This window comes from Centrocercus urophasianus, unplaced genomic scaffold, assembly GCF_019232065.1.
Source record: "Centrocercus urophasianus isolate 14NV4802_14NV808 unplaced genomic scaffold, USGS_Curo_1.0 seq_12, whole genome shotgun sequence".
Taxonomy (NCBI): Eukaryota; Metazoa; Chordata; class Aves; order Galliformes; family Phasianidae; genus Centrocercus; species Centrocercus urophasianus.
The window spans coordinates 36522032-36535307 of NW_024884364.1; the positions used below are offsets into that span (position 1 = coordinate 36522032).

Genomic DNA, 13276 nt, shown 5'->3' on the forward strand with positions numbered 1-13276 from the left:
AGGTTTGCATAGCAGGGGTTTTCCGTGTGTTTTAGATGTACAATTCAACCATGTACACTAGAATTGGTAGTAACTGATGTTTAATACTTAACAGTAATTCAAGTAAGTATGTAATCAATATTAGTTCCCTTGACATCTGTGCAAAGGGACTTTCATAGATCACAGTTATTACTATGGAAGAAACTGTTAATAGAGAGCTTTCAATACCTGTTACTTACCAGTTATTACAGTACTGTAGTATTTCTACAATTTGTCTTTTTAAACACAACTTATGCTTTGAGAAGTATGCTATCTAATGTATGTAGTATATATAGCATAGGTAGTACACTACCTAATAAAACATGGTTGAAGGATATATATAACTTGATATATGTTGCTGGGTTGAACTGATGAGCATGGCACCATAGGGCTACTTTTCTGAACATATGTGTATTTGACATAAACTGTATGCTGGCTAGGCAGGCTGATAGGATCACAGGAATGTTTGGGTTAAAATGGATGGTTAATGAGGGCATGCTAGAACACATAGTGTAGTCACAGAGTGCCCTCTCCAGGGCAGGATGTTCATTAATAACAGACAGACAAGGAAAAGGAAGTTGTGGTGTATGGATTCCAGCACTATTCACATTTGTCTTCTATGAGCAAAGATAGCTTTCTGTTGGTGTGTTCCTTTTCTTGACATCTTGCTGTGAGCTAAAGCATAGTGAAAGCAGAAATGTACCTCACTAAGGAAAGTTCAATATGTGAGGATGATAGAGGGCTCAAATGAGAGTAGAAAATAAACGACCAGAAGACTTACTTTGAATGGGATGTCCTTAACATGCACATATGCTGTACTCATGTAACTGTACTGAGAATGTATCTGTGTTTGATTCAATCTTTTTTGTGCCTGATAGCTATTCTCCCTAATTTGCAGACTACCGTATGACTTAAAATGATGTGTAATATGTTCCAGAATTACCTTAGTAAATGGCCTTCTCTTTGTCAGCTGGATTATTAAGTTTAAACAAGTGTGATAAACTTTTCTAGTTAGGAAGTCAATGGGAGTTTGACCATTTGAATCTCTAATCCTGTTAATTAGATTGTGATTGGATTAATATTTACTGTGCAGTAGTGTTCAAAAAAAAACAACACTGTGATCTCTTTGAAGAGAATTGTATACATAGTTAGCAAGTGCTCTGCAGGGTTCCTGAACTTGTTCCTAGAAATATGAGGGCTGTTCTGAAAGTAATGCCTCCTGTTTTATTACATTGGCCCACAATGTCAGAGGCAGATGTTGGTGGTATGACAGTAGAGGTTGAATATTCCCACCAGTATTCCATAACATCTTGTTGCCGTGTGACAGATGGCAGCAGAAGGGCAATCTGACACAGTGACAGTGTATGAAGCAAAGGTGCATCACTGAATTCCTCCATGCACTCACTGACATTCATCAACACCTGCTGAACGTTATGGAGACCAGGCAGCAAATGTGAGCACAGTGAGGTGATGGGCAGTGTGTTTCAGCAGTGATGACAGTGGGTTGTGTCTGCTAGTGCAGTTTTACAAGTGTGGGGGGGCTGCAGGCTCTTGTTCATCGCTGCTACATATGCATAGCTCGTGGTGACATTGTTGAAAATAGCCACAAAGCTGAGAATTTTTCTGTCAAATAGTGTTGTTGTGCTCTCTGTATATGTTGGAGTTTCCATGGAAATAAATAGGAGGCATTTCTCTTGGAGTGACTTCCTTACGTGACAATCCAAGAGTATTAAAATATTCACTTACCTTCAAAAAGTACTTGTTTTGTTGTTTTTGTTTCTTTGTTTGTTTGTTTTTTACAATGACTAATAAAACCTGACAGTAGGAGCACTGATGCCTCTTGAATCAATCAAATGTTTTGGTTACAGTAAACCTCATGCTGTGGTTGATTTTTTTTTTTTTTTTTTTTTTTTTTACTGTTAATTAGGCTTAGTATTTTAGAATTTAAAAACTGCACATAATTTAAAGTATCAGTTACTGAAGTCTATTCAGAGTGTTTCTGCACATAAGAAAACCAGGATTAAAATAGAAAATCAGACTGAACAGAGAACCACAAACACAGTACATAGTTTAGAAGTGAAATGTACTTTTCTGTAGCTGAGATAGTCTGCTCTTTATTTAAAAAATAGACTATAATGGCTACAAAACACCACTTAGAGCGTGGAAGAATGTGACAAAGGTATTTTTTTCCATAGATGCATGCAGATAAGTGAATTGTTGTACTATTATTGTTTTCATTTAAAGTAGTTTGTGTGTGCAGGAAAGAAAAAATATCATTAGTGAAGGAGAAAAAATATGTTGGGAATGAAAGGAAAGCTAAGAACAGCTGGGAGGATGTTTTAGTGGCTCACAAGTATAGTACTTGAAGGACTCCATCATATTTGAAAAGTCATGGATGCCAGGCAAAATCCCTGTGACTAGAAGGGAAACATCACTCCTGTCCTTAAGAAAGGGAGAAAAGACCTGGGGAGCTACAGGCCAGGGAGCCTTACATGTGCCTGCAGAGGTCATGGAGCAGATCCTCTGGAACCTGTGTTAAGGTACATGTGAGATAAGGAGGTGATCTGAGATAGCCAGTATGGCTTCACCAAGGGTGGATTGTGCCTGACCAACCTGATGGCCTTCTATGATGGAGTCACAGCATCAGTGAACAAAGGAAGGGCAACTGATTTCATCCACCCAAACTTGTGAAGACCTTTGATATGGTCAAGCACCAGATCGTCTAAATTGGAGAGATATGGATTGAAGGCTGCACTGTTTGGTGGATAAAGAATTGGTTGGATAGTTGCAGCCAGAGGATTATGGTCAACAGATCTGTAGGGATCAGTGATGACTGGTGTCTCCCAGGAGTCCATCTTGAGACTGATGCTACTCAATATCTTTATCAATGACCCAGATAGTGGGATCGAGGGCACCTTCAATAGGTTTGCTGATGATGCCAAGTTAACTGGTGCAGTTGACATGATAGAAGGAAGGAGTACCATCCAGAGGGATTTAGATAGGCTTGGAAAATGATTCCACAAGAACCTAATGAGGGCAAGTACAAGATGTTGCACTTGCGTTAGTACAATCTCAGATGTGTATACAGACTGGGAGAAGGGCACATTAAGGGCTGTCCTGCAGAGAAGGACTTGAGGATTCCAGTGGACAAAAAGCTGGCCATGAGCCAGCAGTGTGCTCTTGCAGCCCAGAAGGCCAATTGTATCCTGGACTGCATCAGAAGAGAGGTGGCCAGCAGGGGGAGGGATGTGATTGTCTACCTCTACTCTGACCTTAGGAAGCCTCTTCTCAGCACAAGAAAGAGGTGAAGCTGTTGAAGTGGGTGGAGCATCTCTCATGTGGAAAGATTGAGGGAACTGGGCTTGTTTAGCTTGGAGAATAAAAGACTTAGGGAAGACTCATTGCAGCTTTCCAATACTTGGGAGCTTATAAGCTGGAGAGAGACTAACTTTTTACATGCTTTGATATTTATAGTTCAAGGGAGAATGGCATTAAACTGAAAGGGGCAGATTTAGGTTAGATGTTACGTGGAAATTTTTCACTTGGAGATAAGGCCCTGGCACAGCTGCCCAGAGAATCTGTGGTGCCCCATCCCTGGAGGTGCTCAAGGCCAGGTTGGAAGGGGCCCTGGGCAGCTGAGCTGGTGGGCAGCCCTGCCCACAATAGCGGAGTTCGAACTAGATGATCTTCAGGGTCCCTTTTCCACCCAAGCTATTCTATGATTCTATTACCATAGTAAAGCTCAGGAAAATTCAATTAAAAGACATATTTCTAAATTACACCGGTTTTAACTTTCTCAGAATTAAAAGTTTGAAAAGGTAAAATTTCTTGCCTGTCTTGGCTTGTTACATCCAAATTTTAATGACACACCTTTGTTTTGAATTACATTCTTTTTTATTAACTTAATTTTGTTCATTTGGCTAATCTCTTTGCTTTTTAGGATGTATGCTTAGCTTCATTCTTTCTGCTTTACATTTGTGTGCACTGGTTTACTTTTAAATCTTCCATGTCTTCTATTTCCATGTAAACTTATTCTTTGGTCATTGCCAGTAAAATTTGATTCCCAAAACTTAAGTTTTGGTCTCACAAAGTGTAAGGTAAAGCAACAAATCCAAGAGCTGTGCTATGAAAAAAAGCTTAAATTCTTAGGCTCTACCTTTGCTCAGTGGAGAGCTGGACTTCTCTAAAGGGGAATTCTGAACATCTAAGCAAGGCTTTTGCTTTGAAACTCTGTGAGCTCATCTGTTTTCGTTGTCTTTAGACAAGAAACAGCATTTCTAAACTCAGCTGAACTCTCGTATCAATAAGGAATTTGTAGCTTTTGAATAAGAAGCTCTCGAGCATTTGTTGTACATAGTGCGATAGTAATGCTTCTGAATTCTGTAAAAGCAAGTTTATGAATACTAAGCATATCCCTCTGATAGCAAAAATATGTTTTGTATGGACTCACAAATGCACATTTTCCCAAAAATATGTTATGTGGATACTTCTGATGACTGAGTTTTATTACTTGAGTGTAAGTATATGGTTTCTTATCATGTAGCTTTCTCTTCCAATTTTCCTTGAATTGGCAGCTCCTACCCTGGTCTAAACATTTTGTTGTCTTAGATTCACTCCGTGTGAGAGTTCTGTTTATCCTTGTGGTTTTTCATATCCAGGTGAGATTACAAAAATTTTTTTCTTAGAAAATCGTGCTTTATGATTTTGGGGCAGGTAAATATTTTTAAATACTATGGACCATGATTTGCTTTGAAGATATTATTCCACAGATATCATTAGTCTTCTCTGGAGAACACTCAGCTATTAATTTGAAACTTTTCCTGACGGTAAGGAAGCATTTTCCCCGAAAACCTCACTCTGGCCTATTTACAGTAGTGAGAGGCTCCTTAGCTCAGAAAGTCAGAGATGTGCATAGAGGCAGGAATATACAAATTGTGAATATTGCAATGGAAAGTACATTTTATGCATTCTTTCTGTAACTAGTACAGAAGGGTATACGTGGTAATTCAGACTCGCATAGCAGTGAAAAATAAAGGAGGCGAGTGGGAAAGGTGGAACAAAGGACACTTTGAATGTACAATAAATTACCCAAACATGGGATTGGACAGATTTTGAACTGAATGATTAGAAATCTGGGTAAATGAGAAGGATCTTTTGTGTAATTATTATGTAGAAGATAAGAAAGGTGCTGCAGGAATATATTTGCAAAGACCTCTCGGTATTTTCCTGAACTTAATTTTGGTTGAGTTATTGCTGTGGAATCGCTGTTGTTGGACATGTAATTCATTTATTGTTGTCTAGACCTCACACAGTTTCTTGTCAATTACTCATTTTTTCCTTTTTTTGTGTGTTATATTCACAAGAAGAAAGTGTTTATTTTCAATCAGTATTTTCTGTTTTAATTGAAACACTTGCAGACAATCCCTCTGTAATCATTTTTATCAGCTGAGAATAATAACGTCTCCAAAAAGGATGAGTATGGTTTTATTTTTCTCCAGTGGTGTTCCTTGCAGACTACAGACTCTTATCTTGGTGAGAGATTTGTATTAAAATTTTGCTCCTCCATATCCATTAAAGCACAACTGTTTAATCATTCTACAAATATGTTCAGCTGTCCTGTAACATTCATATACTTTTCTGTATTACTGACTTGTGTCTGCAGCTGTCTTGACAATGTAACCTTGCTTCTGAATGCTTTTCTGTTCTATATTTTTACAGGAGATGGTGAACTCTACACTTTTGGGGAACCTGAGAATGGAAAGCTGGGATTACTGCCTGAGCAGCTTAAGAACAATAGAGTCCCACAGCCAGTACTGGGAATTATGGAAAAAGTTAATAAGGTTGCTTGTGGTGGAGAACACACAGTGGTGCTTACAGGTATGCAATTTAAATGCTTTTTTTTTTTTTTTTAAACAGCTCTATGATGTAGTAATCTCAATTTACTTTGAAGAGCTTACTTATGTTCTACCAAAAAGTAGAACTCTGTAATGCTCCTAAGCAGAAGACCATTGTACATCAAAGAGGTCAAAGTCCATGTGATGGTTAACCAAAGTAAGCATAGGTCTGTGCTGCACTGTGCTTGACCTCCTGTGCTGTGCTTATCCTTTTGCTTGAGGATGGATTTTACAAGCTAATTGTAAAAGAAGAGCATAGCATGCTATGCATGGTTGGGAGCCCATTCTGTTCCATACAGCTCAGGATTCCCGTAGTATGAAGAAACATAAGATTATTATAACCTCTTTTTATTTGTAGCATTAGTTCTAATAGATACCATTGATGAAATACTTTACAAACTCTGATTGTCTTAGCGTGATTGTAACAAGCTAGTATCTCCTTGGGCAACAACAGTGATCAATGTCTCTTATGTCTGAGGAGCTTGAAAGAGGTATCAGCAGTGTCAGGAGAAAGTGTTAGAGGGAAGCTTCCACTCTGTAGTAAATTTGCATGGCAGAGTATGTGATAATTAGCCATTTCTCAGCTGTCTGTTAGTAATGACAGAGATGCATAATCTAATGGATGCCTAAATGGTTTAAATATCTCTTGTTATAATACAGAATTTATCAGTGACTTTGAGCAGAATCTTTAATGTACATATAAAACTAGAACAGATACAGCACAATAAACATTTAAAAAAAAATACAAAAATCATCGAATAAACTTACATATATTAGTTTGCAAGGTTGTGTTTGTCTTACTTGGAAGATGAAATGACATGTATTACTGTACTAGAAATCCTTCAGTACATTTTGAAATATCTCAATCAGCAGATGTGAATGGGAAGTTTCCTATGTGATTAGAGTTCTTTCCATCAGTTTCAGAGGGTATCAGGGTGCTTGTGTAAAATAGTTTGATTCATGCCTTTGGGGTGATGCCTGGTTCAGTAAGTACCAGAAAAATTGTTAGTTAACTAATTTTTTGTGTATTTAATATATACTCTTGAAAGTTTTGAGTGAGTTAATAAACTAGAATACCATACAACAAAATGCGTAAAAAAATTGTAGCATATTTCTAGAGATTTTAATGAGAACCTCTAAACAACTAAAAACTTTTAAGAAATAGTTATTTGTCATAATTTTGTTGGAATGCTGAGTCCAGAGAAAAACAAGAATATCAAAGGCTAGGAAAACATTGTCTTTAAGGAAAGCTTTTAAAAACAGGACTTATGAGACTGAAAAAGAGAAAGCTAAGGAGAGATGTGGCACCTCTCTTCAGTCATATAAATTCTTTCTTAGAGAAAAATAATCCACTGTTCTCTGTGTGAGACCTCAGAGTAGGATTTTTGTTGCAATACAGGTTAAGGTGGGAGTTAAATAGAATTTTCTGTCTGCAAGGAAAAACATTTAAAGGTTGGGGCATTGCAGTGATGGTGGTATCACTATGTGAGGAAGAGATTACGATACAGGACCCGGGGAAGAGTAGATTCTATAAAGCAATTTGTGGTTTTTTCAGTAATCTGAACAGCTTTCCTTGTGAACACCTTTTTTAAATCTAATTATGCATCTTACTTCTGGGAGCTTTTGGAAGCCCCAGTAATTCAGCAGAAGACTCTTTCCTTCTTCTGCAGCTTCCCTGGCCATCCTATTTGAGCTCATCTGCTCATCAGAATTTCTGTTTTCGTTAGATTTGATAACTATAAAATACTGTGGAAGTGGAAAAAGAGAGTTTGACCTGTGCAGATGATTTCAAAATTATTAGTTTTAGCTTGTGAAGAATTCCATGACTGGTATGCAATATTTGCAAGTAATCTTCTACCCAAATGCAAAAGTTGTAAAAATAAATAGGTTTTATGAGTCCTTAAATCCGTATTATGGAAATGCTAAATAGTCATCTATTGTCAGCCTGACAGAGTGCCTTCGTGGTTATGTAAGCAAAGTTTCTAAAATATAAAATGAAAATCTAACTGAGGGGAATTTTAAGTAATTTGATGTGATATTGTACTGCAAGCCGCTGGGAAGAATAAAGGTGGAAGCAAGGGGCTGGAAAAGGTTACGTGTAATGATGAGAGAAGTTGGAGGATTCTAGGTAAATCAAAGCTCCTTTGGGAGGAGGAAATAATAGTAGTCAATGCAAAAAAATAATGCAAACATTTGTCTACATTTTGAAGCTTTTGTCTCTAGCATACCATCTCACCCTAGCAGTATTCTGCTGTAAAATAAATTTCTTTGCATGAAATCGGATTATCATTATTGTGAAAAATATTACCATAAATTTGAGGCCAGCATGTGTATAAATCCTAGAATTATTTTGAGTTATAAAGTGAAGTTCAGCAAAAAGAATTAGATTATCATTATTGATTTTTTTTTTTTTTAAACCATAAACTTGAAGCCAACCAATAGATACTTCGTTGTAATGGTGTTTCATGTGGTACAAATTCATTAAAGCAAATGACTTCTACAGAGATTTTGTAGGAGGTTGTAGACTTAGATGACATCAGCATTATAGTTACATCTTGCAGGAAGTAAAAGTGGAACATAGAGGCAAATGAAATGTAAAACAAAACAAAAAAACAACAACAAATATAGTGAAGAAAATACCCTAGTAAGTCAGTGTGTTACTATGTAGAATTCATTTACATATGGAAATAGATGCTGTAGTTGAAAGTACATAAGAAATACAGTGCTGGCTTAGCTGGCAGTAGATCAGTGTCGAGCACCATTGAATCCATTTGAGTGAAGAGAGGAAGAGAGGAAGGTCCTCTGACAAAATATGTGTGCCAAAAGATTGATAGTTGTGTTAGGAGTGAAAGGTCAGATAGAGAATTTTTAATGTAATTCTGCTATTATTATTATTATTATTATTATTCAGTGCCTAGCAAAATTATGGAGAAGATTATTCTGTAAGTCGCTGAAAAACACATGAAAGACAGTGCAGTCGTTGGTAAAAGCCAACAGCGAGCAGGAAGGCCTGTTTAGCAAACTTAATTTCCATTATGACAAAGTTACCCACCTAGTTGACCAAGGAAACCCAGTAGGTGTAGTCTTTTTGAATTTCAGCAAAGCTTTCAATACTGTCTCTCATCATATTGTTCTGGAGAAAATGTTCAGAATACAGCCAGCTACAGTGAACTGTTAGCTGGTGGGTAGGTGTGAAGGGGTTATAATAAATAGTTACATTTAAATGGGATCACCAGTCACTAGGGGGTTCCCCAGGTCTCTATTTTTGGGGCAATTCTCAATGTTTTTTAAAATGGACACAGGAATCAAATGTATACTAAGGAAGTTTGCAGGAGTCACTGAATTAGGAGGTGCTCTTGAATCCTTTGAGAGTAGACAGGCCTTGCAGAGAGATCTTAACAAATTAGAGGGCTGGGCAATGACCAACCACATGAATTTTAACAAGTGCCAGATTCTGCATGTGGGATGAAGTAATTCTTGTTCTGTGTACAGACTGGGAGGTGAGAGACTGGAGTGCAGTCCTATGGAAAGGGATCCATGATTTTTTTTTTTTATTGATGGCAAGCTGGGTCTGAGTCAGCAATGTGCCCTGGCAGCCAAAAGGTCTGAGTGTACTTGGGTGCATGAGGGCCAGCACTGCCAGCCAGAGAGAGAAGGGGTTTTCCTGCCCAGCTCTCTGCTGTTTGATTTCACCTTGAGCAACATATGCAGCAATGAATGCCACTGTGTCAGGACATACAGCTATGAGAGGTCATCCAAAGGAGGGCTATAAAGATGGGGAAGAGTGTACAGGATAAGATGTATGAGAGTGGCTGAGGCCCCTCGCTGTGCTCAGCGCAGAGCAGGAGAGCTGAGGGGAGGCCTGATGGCGGCTGCAGCTCCTCGCAGGGAGCGGAGGGGCAGCGCTGAGCTCTGCTCTGTGTGACAGCGACAGGGCCCGAGGGAACGGCATGGAGCTGCGTCAGGGGAGGGCAGCTGGGGGTCAGGGAAAGGGGCTGCACCACAGGGCGGTGGGTATGGCCACCAGTGCTGGAGTTCTGGGAGTGTTTGGATGGTGCTCTCAGACGTTGAGTCTGATTTGAGGTTGTTGTGTGTATTGCCAGGAGCTGCATTCTGTGATCCTTGTGGGACCCTTACAACTTGGGTTATTCTACAATTCCTTGACTTAAAAAATGAGAGTAGTGTACAATGCATTATAGGCCTGATATCAGAAAAATAACTTTGAATAAGTACTGAAGTATGTATTGCATCCCAAGATTAAGTGACCTGACCATAAATTCAGAGTTCTGATGAAAGGTGTAACTTCAGAGAGCACTGGAAACATTTGTATCTCTTTTAAGCTCAATTTATTAAATTACTGAGTTCCTAAACTAGTGCAATTTTGAAGAAATGCTGATTTTCATGTATCCTTTGGAAACAGATGCTGTTTGGCTTTTTAGTAACACCATGTATGCTAATACAGTTTCCATCTTTTTGTGGTCTTTCCTGTTTTTCTGGGGGTGTCATTTTACTCTCAAATAACAAAAGTGATTGCCTATTGTGTATTTCTCCATTTCATTAGTCTGATTTGACATAGGATGTAGAAACTGTTGTACATCCTGGTTCATTTCTTGTCATCAGTCCTACTTTAGATCTATCAAATTAGAAGAAAGCATAATCCAGTTATCTTACTGAGTATGAGACAAGTTTCTTCCTGACTGTCATACATAATTAGTCTACTCTAGAGCTCTTCATTTAATTTCTTTCTTATGACTGTCATTTCTACTTTATTAGTAATTTTGTATAATAAGAACCATTGTTACTTGAGTTATTTGACCAAACTACTTTTGGAAGTCTCTCTAGCGATGTGTCAGAGTAAATAGTGGAATGTAAGTATGAAAGTAATTCCATTTTTTTTAGTGTGAAATTACAAAATGGGAAACTATTTTTTTCCAGAGAATAAAAAATAAAATAATGCTGTCATTGATAATCATAATAAGGATGAAAAACAGTGAACTTTTTAAGATATGCAATGTTTTAGAAATTTTGAATATGGTATTGGAAACCATCATCTCTACAACTCTTACTGTTACTTCTGCCTTTAATATTGGTATTTGGTATAGGGAGTAAAGGGAAGAGCAGTTAAATTCAGTTGCTGCAAAAGCTCCCTGTCTTTATCAAAGGACAAACTTACTCATTTCATGACAGTCTGTTTATCAGTTCAAGATCATACCCTCATCTTATGATTTCTTTTACTCAGGTACTAAAAAACTTGTTAACCAGGATTCTTGCAAATGATTCCTATTGAAAATGAAAGCTTTGGTATCATCACTTTCAAAAGAAATTTGAGAGCAGCAATCCAAATTGTGTACTTTTTCATTAAAGCTTTTAAGAAGTTAGAATAAAAACATCTTTTGAATCTAGAAGGGAAGAAACAGGTGATTTGGAGTGGCCTTAGTATCTCCCCTGCCCTTTTGTTTTTTGTTGTGTTTTTTTTTTTTTTTAAGATGGTGACAGATCCTTGGTAAATAGTCATCTCTATAACAGGATGTGTTACCTCCGTTTATGCTCTGAAGGGAGGGAAAGCAAAGATGTCTCTTCACAGGAAGATGTGGAATAGTCCTTCAAGAACACATTGTTTGATATTACAATACAGCACATTAGTGTGTTAACATGTAAAATGTTGGATTTCTCATATTCTGTCCCAAGGTCCTTTAAAAAGACCTTTTCTTTAAAAAAAAAAAAAAAAAAAAAAAAAAGCCAAGAGAACCTTTCCAAAGAGAATAAAAGGAGGAAACAGCTCTCCTTTCTGATGATAGAACTGAGATACTGTTCAAACCATATAGGATTATCTAGATTTTTCAAACCATTCTTAAGTCTGTATACTATTTATACTGAAATCCCCCAATCCTATTACCAGCTGTGGTAAAACTGAGCATTATGTCAACAGCTGATTTTTAAAGTAACGTTTTTCACCAGAAGCTGTTCAAAACTAAAGTTGTAGTGTAGCTGAATGGCTCATTGACAGTGATAATGTCCAAGTGAAATGAAATGAAGATATATGGAGATCTGTGGGCATATCTGTGTTTCTGTTATTCTTCTGAAAATTCATCACTTTGTATGTAACCTTAAATATGTAACTAGGGATGCATGGATCTGAAGAAAAGACTCTTGGTGTGCCCTCTGTTCTCTCAGTAAATAGTCCATGCTAAAAAAAAAAATAAAAATCTGAAAACTATATTCTTGCTTAGGAAAATTTCATGTATAGTGACAGCTGTCACTGAGGTGAAGGAGTTGTTATGTAATCACAGAATCACAGAATCACCCGGGTTGGAAGGGACCTCAAGGATCATGTAGTTCCAACCCCCCTGCCTAGCAGGGCCACCAAACGCACACATTCAGATCAGGTTGCCCAGGACCCCGTCCAATCTGGCCTTAAACACATCCAAGGATGGGGCATCCACAACCTCCCTGGGCAGCCCGTTCCAGGGCCTAACCACTCTCCTTGTATAGAACTTCCCCCTAACATCCAACCTAACTCTTCCCTCCTTCAACTTCGATCCATTTCCCCTAGTCCTGCTGTTGTCAGCCCTTTTGAAGAGTTTACTCCCCTCGTGGGTGTAGGTTCCCTTCAGGTATTGATAGGCTGCAATGAGGTCACCCCGCAGCCTTCTCTTCTCCAGGCTGAACAAGCCCAACTCCCTCAGCCTGTCCTCATAGGGGAGGTGCTCCAGCCCCCTGATCATCTTAGTCGCCCTCCTCTGGACCCTTTCCAAAATCTCAATGTCTTTCTTGTACTGAGGGCTCCACACCTGGACACAGTACTCCAGATGGGGCCTCACAAGAGCCGAGTAGAGAGGGACGATCACCTCCCTGTCCCTGCTGACCACCCCTCTCCTGATGGAGCCCAGGATCCCATTTGCCTTTCGAGCTGCCAGAGCGCGCTGCTGGCTCATGTTCAGTCTCTCGTCCATCAGGACCCCCAGGTCCTTCTCTGCCGAGCTGCTCTCAAGGACCACTCCTCCCAGCCTGTACGGGTGCCTGGGGTTCTTCCGGCCCAAATGCAAAACCTTGCACTTTGCCGTGTTGAACCTCATTAGGTTCACCCGAGCCCAGCCCTCCAGCCTGTCGAGGTCCCTCTGAATGGCATCCCTTCCTTCCACCGTATCAACTGCACCACTCAGCTTGGTGTCGTCAGCAAACTTGCTGAGGGTGCACTCAATTCCCTCATCGATGTCATTAATAAAGATGTTAAAGAGCACCGGTCCCAAGACAGACCCTTGGGGGACACCACTTGTTACCGGCCTCCACCTGGACATAGAGCCATTGACCACCACCCTCTGTCTGCGGCCTTTCAACCAATTGCTTATCCATCGGGTCGTCCA

At 39.0% G+C, this 13276-nt stretch overlaps 1 protein-coding gene across 1 annotated transcript in view; it reads left to right on the top strand.

Moving 5' to 3' along the window:
* Positions 1-13276, top strand: part of RPGR (retinitis pigmentosa GTPase regulator) — a 44812-nt gene that overhangs the window by 17050 nt on the left and 14486 nt on the right. The window contains 1 exon segment of the mRNA XM_042810018.1: positions 5737-5895. Coding sequence (XP_042665952.1) covers positions 5737-5895 — 159 coding nt within the window.